Source organism: Salmo salar, chromosome ssa04 (genome assembly GCF_905237065.1).
Source record: "Salmo salar chromosome ssa04, Ssal_v3.1, whole genome shotgun sequence".
Taxonomy (NCBI): domain Eukaryota; kingdom Metazoa; phylum Chordata; class Actinopteri; order Salmoniformes; family Salmonidae; genus Salmo; species Salmo salar.
Window position 1 is genome coordinate 48,927,782 of NC_059445.1, and position 23,934 is coordinate 48,951,715.

The following is a 23,934-nucleotide window of genomic DNA, read 5'->3' on the forward strand; positions in this document are numbered from 1 at the left end:
ATTTGATTGGGGGGGGGTTAGGGGCTGTTGGGTGTTTATTGGGGAGTCAATTGTGTCAATTGAAAGTCTTGATATTACTGTGAAAGTAAACTTCAGAGCTAGGATTCAGGAATGTTGTTTGGTGTGTAGTCAGCTATTACTGAAGCATTACACTTGATATGCATGAAAATAAATAGTCCATTTAGTTTTACATGTTTAATTGGTTGTTATTACAATATTGGTTAAAGTGATGACACAATTGATGATTTTTTTTTACCCACTTCATAATGTAATAATCAACGCATAAAAATAATTCTTACATTATGCACAAAAATATTATTCTGTTCAGCATATTTATTACATTATTGGCAATGTATTACATTAGCACCATTTATTACATTATAAATGCAAAAGTTATTACATTATGTGCAGCTATTACATTATTGGCGGTTATTACATTATTAGCTACTACAACATGTTTTTGGGGTTAAGAGATATCTATTATTTTGAATGCTGGAAAGTAAACAAAAGTATTTAATATATTGTATAGTTAAATAAAAACAAAGGCTATAAAAATATATATATATATATATATATATTTATAGCCTTTGTTTTTATTTAACTATACAATATATGAAATACTTTTGTTATATATATATATATATATATATATATATATATATATATTATTATTATTATTATTATTGATTGTATGTTTGCTGATAATGGGCCTCTGCACGCCTATGTAGATATTCCATAAAAAATCAGCCGTTTCCAGCTACAATAGTAATTTACAACATTAACAATGTAATGTCCTTGTTTTTGAAAGAAAAGCTAAAAAAATTGTACATTAAAATAACATCAAATTGATCAGAAATACAGTGTAGGCATTGTTAATGTTGTAAATTACTATTGTAGCTGGAAACGGCAGATTTTTTATGGAATATCTACATAGGCGTGCAGAGGCCCATTATCAGCAAACATACAATCAATAATACAGTGGAAAAATCTATATACAGCATGTGCAAATGAGGTAGGATAAGAGAGGTAAGGCAATAAATAGGCCATGGTGGCAAAGTAATTACAATATAGCAGTTAAACACTGGAATGGTAGGGTGTGCAGAAGATGAATGTGCAAGTAGAGATACTGGGGTGCAAAGGAGCAAGATGAATAAATAAATACAGTATGGGGATGAGGTAGATTGGATGGGCTATTTACAGATGAGGTATGTACAGGTGCAGTGATCTGTGAGCTGCTCTGACAGCTGGTGCTTAAAGCTAGTGAGGGAGGTAAGAGTCTCCAGCTTCAGAGATCTTTGCAGTTCGTTCCAGTCATTGGCAGCAGAGAACTGGAAAGAGAGGCGGCCAAAGGAAGAATTGGCTTTGGGGGTGACCAGTGAGATATACCTGCTGGAGCGCGTGCTACGGGTGGGTGCTGCTATGGTGACCAGTGAGCTGAGATAAGGTGGGGCTTTACCTAGCAGAGACTTGTAGATGACCTGGAGCCAGTTGGTTTGGCGACGAGTATGAAGCGAGGGCCAGCCAACGAGAGCATACAGGTCGCAGTGGTGGGTAGTATATGGGGCTTTGGTGACAAAATGTGATAGACTGCATCCAATTTGTTGAGTAGAGTGTTGGAGGATATTTTGTAAATGACATCGCCGAAGTCGAGGATCGGTAGGATGGTCAGTCATGCTGCCAAACATACGAGGGTATGTTTGGCAGCATGAGTGAAGGATGCTTTGTTGCGAAATAGGAAGCCGATTCTAGATTTAACTTTGGATTGGAGATGTTTAATGTGAGTCTGGAAGGAGAGTTTACAGTCTAACCAGACACCTAGGTATTTGCAGTTTTCCACATATTCTATGTCAGAACCGTCCAGAGTAGTGATGCTGGACAGGCGGGCAGGTGTGGGTAGCGAACGGTTGAAGAGCATGCATTTAGTTTTACTTGCATTTAAGAGCAGTTGGAGGCCACGGAAGGAGAGTTGTATGGCATTGAAGCTCATCTGGAGGTTAGGTAACACAGTGTCCAAAGAAGGGCCAGAGGTATACAGAATGGTGTCGTCTGCGTAGAGGTGGATCAAAGAATCACCAGCAGCGAGAGCGACATCATTGATGTATACAGAGAAGCGATTCGGCCTGAGAATTGAACCCTGTGGCAACCCCATAGAGACTGCCAGAGGTCTGGACAACAGGCCCTCCAATTTGACATACTGAACTCTATCGGAGAAGTAGTTGGTGAACCAGGCGAGGCAATCATTTGAGAAACCAAGGCTGTTGAGTCTGCCAATAAGAATGTGATGATTGACAGAGTCGAAAGCCTTAGCCAGGTCGATGAATACAGCTGCACAGTAATGTCTCTTATCGATGGCAGTTATGATATTGTTTAAGACCTTGAGTGTGGCTGAGGTGCACCCCTGACCAGCTCTGAAACCAGATTGCATAGCGGAGAAGGTACGGTGAGATTCAAAATGGTTGGTAATCTGTTTGTTAACTTGGCTTTCAAGGACCTTAGAAAGGCATGGTAGAATAGATATAGGTCTGTAGCAGTTAGGGTCTAGAGTGTCTCCCCCTTTGAAGAGGGGGATGACCGTGGCAGCTTTCCAATCTATGGGAATCTCAGACAATACGAAAGAGAGGTTGAACAGGCTAGTAATAGGGGTTGCAACAATTTCGGCAGATAATTTTAGAAAGAGAGGGTCCAGATTGTCTAGCCCGGCTGATTTGTATGGGTCCAGATTTTGCAGCTCTTTTTGAACATCAGCTATCTGGATTTGGGTGGAAAAGTGGGGGAGGCTTGGGCGAGTTGCTGTGGGGAGCACAGGGCTGTTGATCGGGGTAGGGGTAGCCAAGTGGAAAGCATGACCAGCCGTAGAGAAATGCTTATTGAAATTCTCAATTATTGTGGATTTATCAGTAGCGACAGTGTTTCCTAGCCTCAGTGCAGTGGGCAGCTGGGAGGAGGTGCTCTTATTCTCCATGGACTTTACAGTGTCCCAGAACCTTTTTGAGTTTGTACTGCAGGATGCAAATTTCTGTTTGAAAAAGCTAGCCTTAGCTTTCCTAACTGCCTGTGTATATTGGTTCCTAACTTCCCTGAAAAGTTGCATATCACGGGGGCTATTCGATGCTAATGCAGAACGCCACAGGATGTTTTTGTGCTGGTCAAGGGCAGACAGGTTCGGAGTGAACCAAGGGCTGTATCTATTCCTGGTTCTACATATTTTGAATGGAGCATGCTTGTTTAAGATGGTGAGGAAGGCACTTTTAAAGAATAACCAGGCATCCTCTACTGATGGGATGAGGTCAATGTCATTCCAGGATACCCCGGCCAGGTCGATTAGAAAGGCCTGGTCGCTGAAGTGTTTTAGGGAGTGTTTGACAATGATGAGGGGTGGTCGTTTGACCGCAGACCCATTACGGATGCAGGCAATGAGGCAGGGATCGCTGAGATCTTGGTTGAAAACAGCAGAGGTGTATTTGGAGGGCGAGTTAGTTAGGATGATATCTGAGGGTGCCCGTGTTTACAGATTTGGTGTTGTACCTGGTAGGTTCATTGATAATTTGTGTGACATTGAGTTAGCTAATCCAAGTTTATAATTTTAAAAGGCTAATTGATCATTAGAAAACCCTTTTGCAATTATGTTAGCACAGCTGAAAACTGTTGTTCTGATTAAAGAAGAAATAACATTGGCCTTCTTTAGACTTGTTGGGTATCTGGAACATCAGCATTTGTGGGGTTGATTACAGGCTCAAAAAACATGAGCCTTCCTGTGCCTTCCTCAGGGTGAATACAGGCTCAAAATGGCGAGAAACAAAGAACATTCTTCTGAAACTCGTCAGTCTATTCTTGTTCTGAGAAATGAAGGCTATTTATTCCATGTGAGAAATTGCCAAGAAACTGAAGATCTTGTACGATGCTGTGTACTACTCCCTCCACAGAACAGCGCAAACTTGCTCTAATCAGAATAGAAAGAGGAGTGGGAGGCACCCGTGCACAACTGAGCAAGAGGACAAGTACATTAGAGTGTCTAGTTTGAGAAACAGACACCTCACAAGCAGTGGCGGTTCTAGACCATTTCAACTGGGGGGCAAGCTGGGGCCAGTTGTACTGTTAGAGGGGCCAGTTACATTAGACGTTATTGTTGTCATATCGTTTTCAAAATGGCAAAAGACCATGTTCATAATCATCATAGTTGCCACTGTCTAATAATGGATGTAAAAAAAGAACGATAGCTAAAATTTGTTATGTAAAAATGAATTCATACTCCACATTTAGGGGGGCCACAAGGGGGTCCAAAATTGTTGTCACAGGGGCACTGCCCCCCAACCCCCAGAACCGCTAGTGCTCACAAGTCCTCAACTGGCAGCTTCATTAAATAGTACCCGCAAAACACCAGTCTCAATGTCAACAGTGAAGAGGCGACTCAGGGATGCTGGCCTTCTAGGCAGAGTTCCACTGTCCAGTGTCTGTGTTCTTTTGCCCATTTTAATCTTTTCTCTTTATTGGCCAGTCTGAGAAATGGCTTTTTCTTTGCAACTCTGCCTAGAAGGCCAGCATCCCGGAGTCGTCTCTTCACTGTTGACGTTGAGATGTTGTGGGTACTATTTAATGAAGCAAAAGTGGGAAAAATATTGTATGTTGTTAGAAAAAACAAACCTTTTGAATAAAGCTGTAACCTAACAAAATGTGAAAAAAGTCAAGGGGTCTGAACACGTTACAAATGCACTGTATATACAGTACCAGTCAAAGTTTAGACACACCTACTCATTCCAGGATTTCTTTCACCATAGTAGAATAATAGTGAAGACATCAACATGATGAAATAACACATATGGAATCATGTAGTAACTAAAAAAGTGTTAAACAAATCAAAATATATTTTATATTTATATTTTTTTGCCATGATGACAGCTTTGCATACTCTTGGCATTCTCTCAACCAACTTCATGTGGTGGACACCTGGAATGCATTTCAATTAACAGGTGTGTCACGACTTCCACCGAAGTCGGTTCCTCTCCTTGTTCGGGCGGGGTTCGGTGGTCTTCTAGCCATCGTCGATCCATTTTTCTTTTTCCATTTGTTTTGTCTTGTTTTCCTACAGACCTGGTTCTCATTTCCCTCATTAAGTGTTGTGTATTTATCCCTCTGTTCCCCCCCATGTCTTTGTGCGGAATTGTTTGTTGTAAGTGCTTGTGCACTTGTTTACTGGTGCGCGTCTGGTTTTGTACCCATATTGGTTATTTCTTTGTGCCGTTGGTTTTGATATTAAACTGCTCCGGCTATTACCTAGTTCTGCTCTCCTGCGTCTGACTTCACTGCCACCAGTTACGCACCCCTTCACAAGGTGTGCCTTGTTATTTTGTGACATTTCTTTCCTTCGTAATGCGTTTGAGCCAATCAATTGTATTTTGACAAGGTAGGGTTGGTATACAGAAGATAGCCCTATTTGTTAAAATACCAAGTCCATATTATGGCAAGAACAGCTCAAATAAGCAAAGAGAAACAACAGTCAATCATTACTTTAAGACATGAAGGTCAGTCTATCCGGAAAATTTCAAGAACTTTGAAAGTTTCTTCAAGTGCAGTCGCAAAAACCATCAAGCGCTATGATGAAACTGGCTCTCATGAGGACCGCCACAGGAAGGAAGACCCAGAGTTACCTCTGCTGCAGAGGATAAATTCATTAGAGTTAACTGCACCTCAGATTGCAGCCCAAATAAATGCTTCACAGAGTTAAAGTAACAGACATATCTCAACATCAACTGTTCAGAGGATACTGCATGAATCAGGCCTCCATGGTCGAATTGCTACAAATAAACCACTACTAAAGGACACCAATATTAAGAAGAGACTTGAAACACAAGGAATGGACATTAGACCGGTGGACATTAGACGTTAGACCGGACTGTTGGAAAAGCATTCTGCATGTGTGATTCCCACATGAAGCATGGAGGAGGAGGTGTGATGGTGTGGGGGTGCTTTGCTGGTGACACTCAGTGATATATTTAGAATTCAAGGCACACTTAACCAGCATGGCTACCACAGCATTTGGAGCGATACACCATCCAATCTGGTTTGCGCTTAGTGAGACTATCATTTGTTTTTCAACAGGACAATGACCCCAAAAACACCTCCAGGCTGTGTAAGGGACCAAGGAGAGTGCTGCATCAGATGACCTGGCCTCCGCAATCACCCGATCTCAACCCAATTGAGATGGTTTGAGATGAGTTGGACCGAAGAATGAAGGAAAAGCAGCCAACAAGTGCTATGTGGGAACTCCTTCAAGACTGTTGGAAAATAATTATTCATGAAGCTGATTGAGAGAATGCCAAGAGTGTACAAAGCTGTCATCAAGGCAAAGGGTGGCTACTTTGAAGAATATAAAATATATTTTTATTTGTAAAAAAAAAAGTGGGTTACTACTTGATTCCATGTGTGTTATTTCATAGTTTTGATGTCTTCGCTATTATACAACAACATAGAAAATAGTAAAAGTAAATAAAAACCCTATAACGTGTAGGTGTGTCCAAAGTTTTGACTGGTACTGTATATATATTTACAAATATAATATTTGTACACAAGTTTGATGTCATTGGTGTTACTGCCTTGAAAATCAATCACTTATTACAAAGATATACTGACCTTGAGCATTCCCTCCAGTGCTAAACTTTTATCTGGTGTGGGGTATACACTGAATATACCCCCTCCACCCCACCACAGGGATGCTGGCCCATGATGACTCCAATGCTTCCCACAGTTGTTTCAAGTTGGCTGGATGTCCTTTTCTGTGGTTGACCATTCTTGATACACACAAGAAACTGTTGAGCGTGAAAAACAAACCGGTGCGCCTGGCACGTACTACCATACCCTGTTAAAAGGCATCCATACCATACCCTGTTTTTGTTTTGCCCATTCACCCTTTGAATGGCACACATACAACATCCATGTCACAATTGTCTCAAGGCTTAAAAAAACTTTTTTAACCTGTCTCCTCCCCTTCATCTACACTGATTGAAGTGGATTTAACAAGTGACAGCAATAAGGGATCATAGCTTTCACCTGGATTCACCTGGTCAGTCTGTCATGGAAAGAGCAGTTGTTCTTAGTGTTTTGTATACTCAGTGTATATTAAAGAAAGTTATTAGCTAACCACTTTTTTTAGTATTTCATACCATGTAAAGTCATAATATATATATAAAAAATAATAACAGCTGTGATGGAAACAACAACTTTCGGTAAAATTGTATAAATGCAGACAGATAATTTGTTCATTCTATATGGTGGGATAGGTAAAATAAATTATGCGAGAAATGGGGGGGAAACGCCTTTACGAGCAAATATTGATATAATAACTTGGGAAATCAACTTGGAGTCACGCAATGATATTGCGTGTGGTCCTCCCACTACAACTCGGGAAACCATTCAGTTTATTAGGCTATAGATTAAATAAATTATGTTGAACTTCACAAGGTGGGGAAAGTGCACGGTGATGAGCTTGATGCTCATTTCCAATAAATATCGATTGTTTTATTCTGGTGACATGATGATCGATGCTTGACTGTTGTTTGACAAATAAAAATATTCTCGCTCTTATCCATTATAATCTCATCATGTAGACTAGCCTACCCACACAGCCTAACCGCACTGTATCTGCGAGCTGTTGGCTAGAGCGCATGTGCCAAGACTAGAGTAGGCAAATTAGCTATTTAATGATACAACTATCGGTAGAGTTGAAAATGCGATCGAAACACATTGAACTTTAGATTTTTATTTGGTACATGACAATATAAGTGTACAAGTTCATTTTGTGTGCACTATGTCATCACACTGTGCTTTTTATCCGCAACAAGTCGATTTAGTGCATATTTTCTTAATGAGGATTTTGGAATTTTCACATGAAAATCTGTTACCAATTGGATGGAAACCTAGCTACTGGTGTTACTCAATTTAAGAAAGTCCTCAATTACCAAAAATGTGTCATTGATGTTACCATCATTGATGTTACTACTGGTGGCACAATGTTATCATAATGGTTAAACATTTGAAATCATTAAGCTGCCATTCTAGTTGATTTAGTATGGGAAGATGTACCTAAATGCACTTAAATAAAAAATCAAGAATGACCAAAATGTCTTTCTGAGAAATGTTTAGGCTAATTACTGCACATGAAGTGTTTATTGGTGAGGCTGGGTAAAAAAAAAAAATAATGCGGGCGGGTGCTGGTCAATAGCTAATTTGTCATGACAGAACATAAACATAAATGTTGACATCTGTTGGCGATATTTGCTTAATCTGAGATAGGGGAACAAAAATCTTCTGGTGAAGAGCAGCATCACTAATTATTTTGATGAATCAAGTTAGTGCTTGAAGTGTAGGCGGGATTTTAACCAGAATTTTCATAGTGGTTCTGTAGTGGGGATGGTCTGAATCAGCTGTTTCCATTAGCTCATATTTTTACTTCATCCCCCAAAATAAACTGAGTAGATAGCTAGCTGGTGCACACAAGATTTGTAGGAAAGTTAACATAAAATAACTTCAGTATGTAAATAAAGTTCACACACACTACATTTTTTATCATTTTTAATAATATGCAAAGGAACACAAACAAACAAAACCCAATTTACACTAGGACTTATCTGACACAATTCATATCAATAGCTGAAAATGAACAATCAATTTACAGACTATGGGTGGAGTGGGGGGCATTCTTAAATAATGACACATTCACGAGTAGTCACTTCACATGATAAATTGTAGAAATACTACAAACTTTCAAATATTAGGTAACACCATTTTGATGGTCAGAATTGCCTCAAATATCTTTAAAAAGTTATGCAAGTTTGCAGTTAAAAAAAATAATCTCACAAAACACATAGAGTACATCGTCAATACTACAGAAGGTAGTTAAAAAGCATTAACAATTGATTTCCCAAGATTTTTTTTAATCAGTTACATGTACACAAAGTCATTGTACCATTTACACAAAACCAGGCTAATATGGTTTATAAATACATACAGCTGTGTCCATTTTGATATTTTAATATACTTGTGATGTAATTTACTTATATATAACATTTTACATACCAGCATTACCACTAATAACAACAGTATGAAAACATCAATTCTAGGAACTGGATTTTTTTTAATACATTTTGTCATTATGATTCAATGTTGGTCTACCATGGTACATTTAAAGTAAAGTTTATTATGGCAAATTTATTATTGCTTGGCAGTGCAATCCTGTTCTCCAAGTCAATCTAAAAAGCATGTTGAAAATGTTTTATATGGTAAACAAAGCAGTCATAGCATGACTACTGGGTGTATGAAGAGAAATAGCTTTATCTTTGTGATAATTTCCTTAAATCAGAAACAATTTTACCAACTAATTTACCTCGTCATTTACCTCAGAATTCAAGTTAAGTAATGTGGCCTCAGTATGGTAGACACAACTGCTGATCATTTTACTTTACAGACAATTTAATAATTTACACTTAATCTAAAATAATATATGGTACAAAATCTCTATGCTTTTTAAGGCAAATCTATGGCTTTGATATTGAATTACTACTCATAGAAATATTTTTTTCTGATTTAAGGTGTCAGATTTGGGATTTTCTTTTGAGGAAAACCCTGTAACGAGTATATTTAACAAAGGATTAACAAAGGAATACGACAATACAAATGTTAAGTATGTGCCCATGGCTTTTACAAATTGTCATCTGATGTATTAAAACATTTTCTTATCAATATTCAAATTAATTTTTTTATTGCTTTTATGTAGGCATAGCCAATGTCTCTACGACGAGAAAATATCAGATGTTTTCAGATGGGCAATTGTAACCTAGGGCCGAATGCAATTAAATCTGCCCTAGCAATATTTATGCAGTATCCTTGTCTACACAACTGCTGTCATGCACACGTGTCTGAAAACTGAAAGCACTACCTGCTGTTTCTACCAAAACCATTTTGCCATTTTGTTTATAACGGAAAAGGTATGTTTAGATTTGTGCTACTGCTTGAATATTGCAATGTGGTTTCATTGACTTGAGATCCATATTATTGCAGTACATTTATAAGAATTATGGTGGTCAACAAGTAAAGTTCCTCACAACACAAGAACAACAACAACTTGAACTTACATTTGTATAAATGCATTTGATTATGGTCTCAATTGACTAATGGTAATATGCGTTAAAGGATTTAAGTCACAATGTATACAGTTGACTTGGATTTTTATGCACAAGCTATTGAAGAAATATATAACAGCACTATAATTGACTGGTTTTCTGCATGCCCAGGGTAGACTGGAGTTCTAACGCTTCCATTTTTGCATGCGTCACATGCATGTGTCTGAGAATGAGTGCAATTGTTGTGAAGGATGCATGTTATTGCCATTTATGGTGATAAAACAACAACAAAAACTACTGCTGTCAAATTATCTTTTGATTCATCCCTGGACATTTTTATGGCGTCAGGCAAAGAAAGGTGCAAGCAATCACTGCTTAAAATCTGAGAAGCATGTGTATTGTAACACTAATTGATTACAGTAAGTGCAACCTGTTGTAGGTTTGATGTGGTCTATTTAGGGACAAATATTAACAGTCACTTTTCTTCTATAAAGCACTTTCAACTTGGCCTAGGTTTCAGTCTGGAGTCATATATTCTAATTAAGCAGCTATGGGGTTGTTATAAATGGGTAAACACCTGCAAGTAATTGCATAGCGCTTGTGGCTGTCAAACGTAAAGTGTATTCTGACAACCCATTCTTTCCACAGCCTACAGTATTTAGAGCATCAAGATGCTTCACAGCAAACTCCATTTAACATTACTGGTTCAGCCAATGTTGAACCACCATTTGTTCAATCAGATGTCGAGGCCATGAACATGTGATCTTTCTGGAGTTTTGCTGTTTTCCAGATATTTGCATGAAGATTTCAGCATTTTAAAGGCATTTAAACTACATTCTAAATATGATAATGCATTTCACCTAGTCTAAAATATGAAACGGTTTGATTTGATGTAGTAATTTAAGATACAGTTGGCATATAAAAGCAAAGTCAGGGACTATACCGTGCTATCATTGAATCCCATAGTTTAGCACCTGTTGCCATTTTTGTTGAGGTATCTGAACAAAAAGACCACACTCACTTAGTTTAAACATTGTTTGCATGTTATGGATCTTATAACAGAGCTTTTCTTGATTGTTTTTGTTGTTTTTTACTGCTTTTTGAAACAAGCAAAAGTACAGATTACTGTATAAAAAGACTTGTTTTGGTATAATAATGGTGTAATGTCAGAATGTTTTGCTAGTGCAGAGAATACAATGTCCCTGTTTGGCACTTAACTGCAAAACCAGAAAGAATCATCAAGAAAAGACGATGTCTTAATAAGAAATAATGTGAAAAAAGCGGCAATATTTGACTTGACTCAATCTAAACTAATGAAATGTCAACATGCTTTTACAGGTAGAATGGCAGATTGGAGATTACTCTGAACACAATAACTATCATAGCTGCACTGAACTTGCAAAATGTACACCTGGCATGCATTGTTTTCAATAAAGATTGAAGCGTTCTAACATCTACAAACACATGGAGCATGAACCTCCATACATCCTGATGTTGAACTAAATAATGCAAGTATTCAGGCCATGTTAAACCTTATAAGAGCATTTTCAGCATTGAGAGATTATGGGTATGCTTCGTTTGACCAACTAATTTGGCCACCTGAAACTATATGAAGAGACAAAATGTGCAGCCAAGTTGTAGCAGGTTTCATACTATATCTTTATAGTATACTTTTAAAGACCCACTGCCACTAAATATATCTGAAAAGTTATTATTTGCAATTGTCTCACTCTGTGTGTCTATAATTAGTAAGTCACATTTGGGTGAATTATTACAGCATTTCCCATAATCAGATGAAATTATGACGGTACCATTAGAATGTATTGTTTGTTCACTGACTAAATAACTAGCAAGAAAGTTGTAAGTACTGTACAATAAATGTAGTGATGTATGCGTTGTATATATATACATATATATATATATATATATATATATATATATATATATATATATATGCAATTTAGCTAGTAAATACAGATAGACTATTGTGTATGTATGTGAGTATGCTGTAAACGACTAATTCCACATTCCTTTTGGTAGTTGTTTTTTAAATGAACATAGCAGAATCTCATGAAAGTTCCAAAAGTAAAGATATGCATAGATATGTTTAACAATTTCTGCATTTGTTAGTTTTATTATTTAGTTTTATTATTTTTATTTTCATTCAGTCAACAAATGGTATTCTTCTGTTTCTTACATTTGACATAACCCCACTGGTCTTGTGTGATATTTGTTCTTGAAATACAGAACAGATAGGGCCGTCAACAAGGTGACACCTTGCAACTCTTAAGATAAATGCTAAAACCTTGCTGCCTATATGAGAAAATGAGCTCAATTATGTCTGATAAGCAGCTAAACTACCGTAATGATGTAATGATTTAAAAATGGTACGTTGAGCTATTCGATAAAAAAGAAAAGGAGCTGAGAGAGAGACAACAATGGCAGGGAAACCCTACTGAGCCAAGGCTCTGTCGGGATATAGAGTCAGCTTAGATCTGATCAGATTTTCTCAGGATGATGGCAAATCCTGCTACTTGCTACTTGTGGAAAAGGATTGGTTTGGCCAAGCCTGCCAGGATCTTTGGCACATGCACTGAGATTATCTCGGCAATCATCTCTGGAAAGCTGACCTTGGTGGGCAGAGACTGGGCCTGGATAAACAGATCAAATGTAAACTGCTGGAGTTTCCTCACGATCTGGTTGTTGGAGAGATGGACAGAGACAATACAAAGTTACAATTCTGTCACTTCAAATTAACATTTGGAAACGGCGCCGCTCCAAAATATTTAAGACGTCACCTCATTTCACCTTTATATTTTTGTCCGGGCAGGCTAACGTGTTCCGGCAGTTGTGTCTACAACAGAGCATCAAGAGATATGCCAAAGCCATAGTTTCTATGCAAATGCATAAGTGATAACTACAATTGCCTGTGTGAGGGTGGTACATAGTGGTATTCAAGCAATTGTTACTATATATAGAAATACATATACAAATACACAGATCAGCACAATAAACTCGACAAATAGCATTTAGGTATTCATGATGGCGTAGGAAATTTGAGATATGTTGGCGCAATTAGTTACTTCCTAATGCACAATAAAGCTTACAAAAATAGATGCATTGGGGTATAGAAAATAAACATCTGGATAGAAAGATTGTGATTGAACAAGTTTGGGAAACCCTGGTCTAAACAATGAGTTCTTATTCAGATTATTCTTTTAGACTATATGGCCGCGCTGTCACTTGTATGCTCATGTATATTTTCCTACATTCAGTCGCAATCTTTCTATCCAGACGTTAATTTTTTATACCCCAAAGCATCTATTTTTGTAGTCTTTATTGTAGTCTTTATTGTGCACTAGGAAGTAATTAATTGCAAGAAAATATCTCAAATTTCCTACATCATCATGAATACCTAAATGCTATTTGTTGAGTTTATTGTGCTGATCTGTGTATTTGTGCATATGTATTTCTATATATATATTGTAACAATTGTTTGTTGACTAATGTTTTGAATACCAGTATGCACTGCCCTCACACAGGTATGGGCAATTGTAATTATCACCTAGGCACTTTGGCTTTGGCACATCTCTTGATGCTCTGATGAAGGCATAACTGCCGAAAACGTGAAATGAGGTGACGTCTCAAAAAGAGGAATGGCGTCGTTTCCCAATGTTCTTGAACTTGGGATTTCATTTGAAGTCATTGTCATATATGGCAGAGCACTCAGCGAATAAGGTGAGATAGCACACCTGTTACCCACTCCATTACAATTCTGTCACATTCTCAGTTTTTATTTAGTTAAACATGACAAAGTTAGACTTTTATCACTTAGATAAAATATGTCATTAAATCTTGGTACTGTAATTTAAGATTGTCATTAAGGCTCTTAGCTTGATACATTCTATGATAACAGAGTAAATCAAATACAGTTATTGAAGATACACATTGTCTCTCACCGGTTGGAGGGAATCCATGAGACGGGTGAGCTGATAGAACCTCTGAGAACAGTTGGACTTCCTTCCATAGTTAATGACACGATCAAGTTCATTGATGTAGGTCAGCCGCAATTCATCAAAGTACTTCTGACTCTTAAGACCATCGACTGGAACTGCAAAGGAGACAAGCGATGTTATTGTTGTTTTGTCCACAATATTGCATTTCTGTTGCTCAACTATTGATAATACACTGTTTGGTTTTATAAATCAAAGCTATCTCTGATTGTACTGGATCATTTTGACAGTATTATGAAAATGGCTTAGACTAGGACATTACTTGCAAATCAATTTAATGAAAAAAGGAAATACACAATGTGAGGCTCTCTACATTATTTTAATGGACCTGTCAACATTGGACTGGGCAGCAACACTCACTTATGCTGAAGAGGAGCAGGGCCTTCATGCAGAGGAACTCTTCCTGAGTGACTTGCAGCAGGACAAACTGCTGGGAGAGGTGTCTCATCCGTATACAGTGCTCGAACATGCTGGAGATGTGCATCCGATGGCTGGGGACGAGAGAGAATCAAATCAAATCAAATTGTATTTGTCACATGCGCCGAATACAACAGGTGTAGGTAGACCTTACCGTGAAATGCTTACTTACAAGCCCTTAACCAACAATGCAGTTCAAGAAATAGAGTTATGAAAATATTTACTAAATAAACTAAACAAAAAAAAAATCTAAATAATCTAAAAGTAAGACAAGAAAATGACATAACAATAACGAGGCTATATACAGAGGGTACCGGTATGTGTACAGGTTAGTCGAGGTAATTTGTAAAGTGACTATGTAAAGATAATAAATGGGGGGGGGTCAATGTAAATAGTCCGGCTGGCCATTTGATTAATTGTTCAGCAGTCTTATGGCTTGGGGGTAGAAGCTGTTAAGGAGCCTTTTGGTCCTAGACTTGGCGCTCTGGTACTGCTTACCATGCGGTAGCAGAGAGAACAGTCTATGACTTGGGTGACTGGAGTCTTTGACAATTTGTTGGGCCTTCCTCTGACACCACCTAGTATATAGGTCCTGGATGTCAGGAAGCTTGGCCCAAGTGATGTACTGGACCATACGCACTACCCTCTGTAGCGCCTTACGGTCAGATGCCGAGCAGTTGCCATACCAGGCGTTGTTGCAACCGGTCAGGATGCTCTCAATGGTGCAGCTGTAGAACTTTTTGAGGATCTGGGTACCCATTCCAAATCTTTTCAGTCTACTGAGGGGGGAAAGGTGTTGTCGTTCCCTGTTCACAACTGTCTTGGTGTGTTTGGACCATGATAGTTTGTTGGTGATGTGGACACTAAGGAACTTGAAACTCTCGACCCGCTCCACTTCAGCCCCTTTGATGTTAATGGGGGCGTGTGTGGCCCTCCTTTTCCTATAGTCCACGATCAGATCCTTTGTCTTGCTCAAATTGAGGAAGAGGTTGTTGTCCTGGCACCACACTGCCAGGTCTCTGACCTCCTCCCTATAGGCTGTCTCATCATTGTCCATGATCAGGCCTAACACTGTTGTGTCGTCAGCAAACTTAATGATGGAGTTGGAGTCATGCTTGGCCACGCAGTCGTGGGTGAACAGGGAGTACAGGAGGAGGCTAAGCATGCACCCCTGAGGGGCCCCAGTGTTGAGGATCAGCGTGGAAAATGTGTTATTGCCTACCCTTACCACCTGGGGGCGGCCCGTCAGGAAGTCCAGGATCCAGTTACAGTGGGAGGTGTTTAGTCCCAGGGTCCTTAGCTCAGTGATGAGCTTTGTGGGCACTATGGTGTTGAACGCTGAGCTGTAGTCAATGAACAGCATTCTCACATAGGTGTTCCTTTTGTCCAGGTGGGAAAGAGCATGATGGTGTTGATGTGAGCCATGACCAGCCTTTCCATGCACTTCATGGCTACCGACGTGAGTGCTACGGGGCGGTAATCATTTAAGCAGATTACCTTTGCTTTCTATGTTGGTCTGTTTGAAACATGTAGGTATTATAGACTCGGTCAGGGAAATGTCAGTGAAGACACTTGCTAGTTGGTCTGCGCCTGCTTTGAGTACACATCCTGGTAATCCGTCTGGCCCCGATGCTTTGTGAATGTTGCCCTGTTTAAAGGTCTTGCTCACATCGGCTATGGAGAGCATGATCACAGAGTCGTCCGGAACAGCTGGTGCTCTCATGCATGCTTCAGTGTTGCTTGCCTCGAAGCGAGCATAAAAGGCATTTAGGTCATCTGGTAGGCTTGCGTCACTGGGCAGCTCGCAGCTGGGTTTCCCTTTGTAGACTGTAATTGTTTTTTTAAGCCCTGCTACATCTGATGAGCATCAGAGCCGGTGTAGTTGGATTAAATATTAGTCCTGTGTTGACGCTTTGCCTGTTTGATGGTCCATCTGAGGGCATAGCGGGATGCCTCATAAGCATCCGGATTAGTATCCCGCTCCTTGAAACAGCAGCTATAGCCTTTAGCTCGGTGCGGATTTAGCCTGTAATCCATGCCTTCTGGTTGGGATATGTACGTACGGTCACTGTGGTGACAACGTCGTCAATGCACTTATTGATGAAGCTGGTGACTGAGGTGGTATACTCCTCAATGCCAATGGATGAATCCCAGAACATATTCCAGTCTGTGCTAGCAAAACAGTCCTGTAGCGTAGCATCCGTGTTATCTAACCACTTCTGCATTGAGCGAGTCACTGGTACTTCCTGCTTTAGTTTTTGCTTTTAAGCAGGAATCAGGAGGATAGACTTATGGTCAGATTTGCCAAATGGAAGGCGGGGGAGAGCTTTGTATGCATCTCTGTGTGTGGAGTAAAGGTGGTCTAGAGTTTTTTTTCTTCTTCTGGTTGCACATGTGACATGCTGGCAGAAATGATGTAAAACAGATTTAAGTTTGCCTGCATTAAAGTCCCCGGCCACTAGGAGCGCCATTTCTGGATGAGCATTTTCTGGTTTGCTTATGGTCTTATACAGCTCATTGAGTGCGGTCTTAGTGCCAGCATCGGTTTGTGGTAGTAAATAGACAGCTACTAATAACATAGATAAGAACTCTCTTGGTAGACAGTGTGGTCTACAGCTTATCATGAGGTATTCTACCTCAGGTCAGCAATACCTCGAGACGTCTTTAATATTAGGCATCACGCACCAGCAGTTATTGACAAATAGACACACACCCCCACCACTCGTCTTACCAGACGTAGCTGCTCTGTCCTGACGATGCAAGGTGAAGCCAGCCAGGTCTATATTATCCGTGTCATCGTTCAGCCGCGTCTCGGTGAAACATAAGATTACCGTTTTTAATGTCCCGTTGGTAGGATAGCCTTAATCGTAGATAATCCAGTTTGTTTTCCAATGATTGCACGTTGGCAAATAATACGTAGGGTAGTGGTTGTTTAACTACACGTCTGCAAATTCTTACAAGGCACCCCACCCTCCTCCCCCTTTTCCTCCATCTTTTCTTCACGCTGATGACGGGGATTTGTGCCGTGTTGCGACAAAGCAGTATATCCTTTGCGTTCGGACTCATTAAAGAAAAGTCTTCATCCAGTTCGAGGTGAGAAATCACTGTTCTGATATCCAGAAGCTCTTTTCGGTCATAAGAGACGGTAGCAGCAACATTATGTACAAAATTTGTTATAAACAATGCGGAATAAAAATGTCAAAAATAGCACAGTTAGTTAGGAGCCCGTAAAACGGCAGCCATCCCATCCGGCGCCATTATTGGAAGAGAGGAGGGAGTGGGGCAGTGGGGGTCAGGGTGAGATACAGTATAAAGAGAATGAGCCAATGTAAAATCAGAGCGGGGTTGGGGAGTTTATCGGGAATATATTAAGAGAGGGATAATCTGTGAGTGTGTTGTTGTGAGAGAAATAGATAGAGGGGGCAAATAGGTGAGAGGGTAAGAGAGTGAGACCCTTATGTGAAACTGTTGCAATCATTACAATTGTAATCTTCCCTCTTTATGGCCATCGTTATATGCTCATATGTAACCTTTGACCTACTGCCCAGCGGGCAAAGCTGGATGAAATCTGTTTGTAATGATGTCATTTCACTAGCTTTGCCTGCTGGGTTGAGTGTGGTCTGATAATACAGGATCACAGTGATTGGTACTGATTGCTGCTGTTACCCAGGATTATTTTCAAACAAACTGAAAATGTGACCTGATTACATGATTTTCTATGATGACATTGTACATCTAATGTATAAATAATTTGCAGACATAGTTCACAGTAATAGACGTTAATATACTTACTTAGCTACATGGATCACTAACCAGGTTTCTATCCAACCTTTTTATGTGAGTAAAGTACATATTGGTAAACTTTCGAAATGTCGACAAAACTCAATACGCTAGACAAGGTGGGATCTTTTTGTGTCAGTAAAATTAATTATGCGATAAATGTCGGTGGAAACGCTTTTATCTGCAAATATTGATATAATAACATCATTTCGAATTAAACTTGGGAGTCATGACCATCAACGCTTGGCTGCCGTTTGACAAATAAAAATAATCTCACTCTTTTGTCCATAATAATCTCATGTAAAATATCCTGTACGTGCGCTGTTGATTAGAGTGCACGTGCCAATACCATAATGGGCACACGCTATATAATACAAACATTTTTGTTAGAAAACCATGAATAGAGTTGAAAATGCGTTGGTATTTTTTATTTGGTACATGGGACATTTAACTGCAAAAGGTATTTTTATGTGCACTACGTCATCACGCACAGACTTTTATCTGCAACAAGTCAATCTGATGGAAACACATCTCTGGTGGGAAAATGCGCATATTGTTTTAATGCGGATTTTAGAATATTTGAATGAAAATCTATCACCAATAGGATGGAAACCTAGCTCATGATAATAAGGGTGCTTTAGTTGTAACATTTACAGTATATTACCAATAATAAAATATTTAATTTACCTCATGGCAGGGTAATAATATCTCCACAATTTTCTGCACTGTTGTATCTGTACATATTCCTCAGTAATGGCTATTGTGGCAAAATCCTGGGAAGTTTCAATAAATGCCCTGGTTTTCCAGAAATCCTGGTTGGAGGGTTCCAGATTTCCTGCTTATTCCCTCCTAATTCTGGGAATCCTACAACCTTGATTTTGGGAAAACTAGAGAATTTATTGAAAGTTCCCAGAATTATGCAACCCTAGTAATGACACTTTAAATACCATTGAACTACCTTAGTCACTTACGATACTTTCGTACTCCGTAATATTCAGATTTGAACTAAATTTCACTACTTCTCTTAAAACCTGCACCATAGGTGATGTAATGCTGAAAAAATCGAATCTTCCTCAGGACTTATCATGTGACTAAAGAACACCAAATAAGGAAATTAAATATAAATGTTACTGAAAGCCAGGCTTGTAAGCCTGTGTGCACATGGAATTCTAGACATATCGGTGAGAGAGAGACAGAGCGAGTGAGAGGCAAGTAGAGAGAGAGAAAGAGCGAGAGAAAATGAGAGCGACAGGGACAAGGAGCAAGACAGACATAGAGGGAACAAAATTGGCATCTGCCGTACTTATGACAGACAGAAGCCACTGGAGGAAATCTCCACCAACATAATGGGACAACATTGAGTTGTGGCCCTGGGGGTAATAAGATAATTTCACAGAAATAATTGAATTCAGTATCACATAGCTGCACATACTCATTGAAAACAAGGTCTGGGGCGAAGTAGAGCATTCTGGCATTGACATTTTTGTAGGACCTCCATCCCAAGCCGAAAACCATCACCCCCATCCATGAATGCTGGATTACTGTCATCTGGTCATCCACATGCAGATTCCGAAAACCTGAGAAGAAAATGAAAAACCACATGGAAATGGATTATTATCAAAACATGTCTGTGATGAATTCTTAATGCCTTCACTACCTCCAAATTGCTGCAATGCCATTGCAAACTTGTTATAAATCAAATTATGACATCTTCTACGGATCACATGGACATCTTCAAGGACCACATGGAAATATGTTTTGTATGATTCTTCTATTCCAGTACTGTACCTGGCATGCCTTTGGCCCACTTGACCACTTTGACGAGTTGGCGCTCCCCAAGTTCGTTGAGGCTGGTGAGCAGCACTGCAGCTGAGTCCGGCTGGCAATGATCATGTCCCGCATTAACCACCTCTGGCTCGATGGACTCCAAGATGTTGAGGAACACCAGCTGGGAATGGAAAGTCAGGCCGGACTGGGGAGAGATACACTGGATGGCATCAGTGGGGCCTTGGGTGGGCAGATCCTCCTCCGGGCTCTTCAGCTGTCCAATCTTCTTCAGTTTACGTGCTACATAAGGTCAAGAAATGGAACATGGATGAGTAATGGTGGAAGAATAGTGTAATATCTGGTGCAGCTGTTAACACTTGCCAAATGCACGATACAACTGTACATAAATGTGAGGGAATTTAGCAAAATACAGTTAAAGTCGGAAGTTTACATACACCTTAGACAAATACATTTAAACTCAGTTGTTCACAATTCCTGACATGTAATCAGAGTAAAAATTATCTGTATTAGGTCAGTTAAGATCACCACTTTATTTTAAGAATGGGAAATGTCAAAAAATAGTTGAGAGAATTATTTATTTCAGCTTTTATTTCTTTCATCACATTCCCAGTGGGTCAGAAGTTTACATACACTCAATTCATATTTGGTAGCATTGCCTTTAAATTGTTTAACTTGGGTCAAACGTTTCGGGTAGCCTTCCACAAGCTTCCCACAATAAGTTGTGTGGATATTTGCCCATTCCTCCTGACAGAGCTGGTGTAACTGAGTCAGGTTTGTAGGCCTCCTTGCTCGCACACTATTTTTCAGTTCTGCCCACATATTTTCTATGGGATTGAGGTCAAGGCTTTGTGATGGCCACTCCAATACCTTGACTTTGTTTTGTGTTCTTAAGCCATTTTGCCACAGCTTTGGAAGTAAGCTTGGGGTTATTGTCCATTTGGACGACCCATTTGCGACCAAGCTTTAACTTCCTGACTGATGTCTTGAGATGTTGCTTCAATATATCCACATAATTTTCCTACCTCATGATGCCATCTATTTTGTGAAGTGCACCAGTCCCTCCTGCAGCAAAGCACCCCCACAACATGATGCTGCCACCCCCGTGCTTCACGGTTGGGATGGTGTTCTTCGGCTTGCAAGCCTCCCCCTTTTTCCTCCAAACATAACGATGGTCATTATGGCCAAACAGTTCTGTTTTTGTTTCATCAGACCAGAGGACATTTCTCCAAAAAGTACCATCTTTGTCCCCATGTGCAGTTGCAAACCGTAGTCTGGCTTTTTTATGGCGGTTTTTGAGCAGTGGCTTCTTCCTTGCTGAGCGGCCTTTCAGGTTATGTCGATATAGGACTCATTTTACTGTGGATATAGAAACTTTTGTACCTGTTTCCTCCAGCATCTTCACAAGGTCCTTTGCTGTTGTTCTGGGATTGATTTGCACTTTTCACACCAAAGTAAGTTCATCTCTAGGAGACAGAATGCGTCACCTTCCTGAGCGGTATGACGGCTGCGTGGTCCCATGGTGTTTATAGTTCTGTACTATTGTTTGTATAGATTAACGTGGTACCTTCAAAACTATAGTTTGTTAACAAGAAATTTGTGGAGTGGTTGAAAAACGGGTTTTAATGACTCCAACCTAAGTGTATGTAAACTTCCGACTTCAACTGTATATTCTCATATACAGCTGAATACATGCGGCTCAGAAACACACAAGAATACACGTATAACATCAACACATACTAACAAATACACTCACAATTTAAATTATGTAATTTTAATAAAAATTACATTGGTAATTCACCAAAATAATGGCAATACTGTTCCAAGGTGCCAAGATTAGTCACTGTGTTGTCAGTAAAAACATGCTAACATGCCAAAACAAACTTCCACTTTGGAAGGGTCAAAAAGACCAAAAGTTCGGCATGTTTTCAACAGGCTGTTTCGAGAGCAAAAATGGGGGACATTTTAAAAAGTCAAATGAGTAGGAGCCTGACTAAAACGTTATCTTATCAAGATGCAATATAACCAGTCTGCTTCAACACAAAACAGTTTCACAATGCAAAACATTTCCTTGCGCTTTATATGGGGGACAAATTAAGACTCATATTGCATGTTGAGTTCATTGGTTTCCAGCTTTCTCAGATTAAATCAGTTCAGTAAAAGTTGGTGAAAAACGAGGTCACATTACTTCAGCTTGAGCACAACACTGTTAGTGTGCACTTTCTCCAACGGTAAACAGCTAGAGCTTCCTCAACCCAGCCACAAGAAATGGGCTCTATTCTGTAATGCTGGAGCAGTAAGGTGAGCAGGCCTGATGAACTAGATGTCAGCAATCTTTCATCAAATCAGCTTAATATGAAGCTACAGTAGCAACATTTTGAATTTGATCAACAGAAGCAGGTTCCTTGAAACTATGTTGGAAACATGTGCATCAAGTTGTTATAGATGTAGCTAGTGCCGTGGGTGGATACGATGTGGAGGCTAGTTTTATCTTTACAATCTGACCCAAGTAGTACATCTGGCTATAATAAGTGCACACCAAGGCATTCTCAAAATACCAAAAAGCACTTTTTCTTATTTTTATTTTTCTACAGTTTATTTTTAAAGCAGTTTCACCAATGAAGAATCCTTAATTGGTGAAATTGCCACATCTGTTTGAGATATTACAACAATAAAGAAATTACTGCAAAAAACGAACAGTATTTTCCCATGGATTGCATGTGGAATAGAACTACAGAATAGTATTAGGAGACAAGTGAAGAGAAAAATAAATAAACGGTGATGGTACTTGGATAATGTTTTTGGCAAAAATGTGAATACATATTAGGAACTCCGTCATTCCTCCTCCTCAGACCTCACTTAGTCAAGTATCAACCTTGGACTAGTTAAGCGTCAACCCTCCTCTTCAACCCTCGTCACCCCTGCATTGGTCAGTTTACCCCCCTACTCTAGTTAAGCCTCACTTCTCCTTCTCATCCCTCACCCTTGCACTAATTTATTCAAAATAATTAGATTTTCAATTGGTCCAAATACAGTGCATTCGGAAAGTATTCAGACCCCTTGACGTTTTCCACATTTTATTGCGTTACAGCTTTATTCTAAAATTGATTAAATAGTTGTATTTCCTCATCAATCTACACAAAATACCCCATAATGACAGAGCAAAAACAGGTCTTTAGACATATTTGCAAATGTAAAAAACTGAAATATCATATTTACATAAGTACTCAGTACTTTGTTGAAGCACCGTTGGCAGTGATTACAGCCTCGAGTCTTCTTGGGTATGACTCTGCAAGCTTGGCACAACTGTATTTGGGTAGTTTTTCCCATTCTTCTCTGCAGATCCTCTCAAGCTCTGTCAGGTTGGATGGGGTGCATCGCTGCACAGCTATTTTTGGGTCTCTGCAGAGATGTTTGATTGGGTTCAAGTCTGGGCTCTGGCTGGGCCACTCAATGACATTCAGAGATTGTCCCGAAGCCCCTCCTGTGTTATCTTGTCTGTGTGCTTAGGGTCTTTGTCCTGTTGGAAGGTGAACCTTCACCACCCCAGATTGAGGTCCTGAGTGCTCTGGAGCAGGTCTTCATCAAGGATCTCTCTTGACTTTGTTCCGTTCATCTTTCCCTCGATCCTGACTAGTCTCCCAGTCTCTGCCGCTGAAAAACATCCCCACAGTATGATGCTGCCAACACCATGCTTCACCGTAGAGATGGTGCCAGGTTTCTTTCAGACGTGATGCTTGGCATTCAGGCTAAAGAGTTCAATCTTGGTTTCATCAGACAAGTGAATCTTATTTCTCATGGTCTGAGTCCTTTGCCAAAAGCACCTA

At 39.6% G+C, this 23,934-nt stretch overlaps 1 protein-coding gene across 2 annotated transcripts in view; it reads right to left on the reverse strand.

The window, feature by feature from the left end:
- Positions 1 to 8,548: 8,548 nt before the first annotated feature.
- LOC100136428 (androgen receptor) overlaps positions 8,549 to 23,934 on the reverse strand; it is a 60,466-nt gene continuing 45,080 nt past the window's right edge. For both annotated transcript variants that reach the window (XM_014196827.2, XM_014196828.2), the window contains exons 4-8: positions 20,111 to 20,389; positions 19,755 to 19,899; positions 14,486 to 14,616; positions 14,072 to 14,223; positions 8,549 to 12,808 (exon numbers count right to left, since the gene is read on the reverse strand). In XM_014196827.2, the coding sequence (XP_014052302.2) occupies positions 12,650 to 12,808; positions 14,072 to 14,223; positions 14,486 to 14,616; positions 19,755 to 19,899; positions 20,111 to 20,389 (866 nt within the window). In that variant the 3' untranslated portion in view covers positions 8,549 to 12,649. The remainder of the gene's footprint in view (positions 12,809 to 14,071; positions 14,224 to 14,485; positions 14,617 to 19,754; positions 19,900 to 20,110; positions 20,390 to 23,934) is intronic.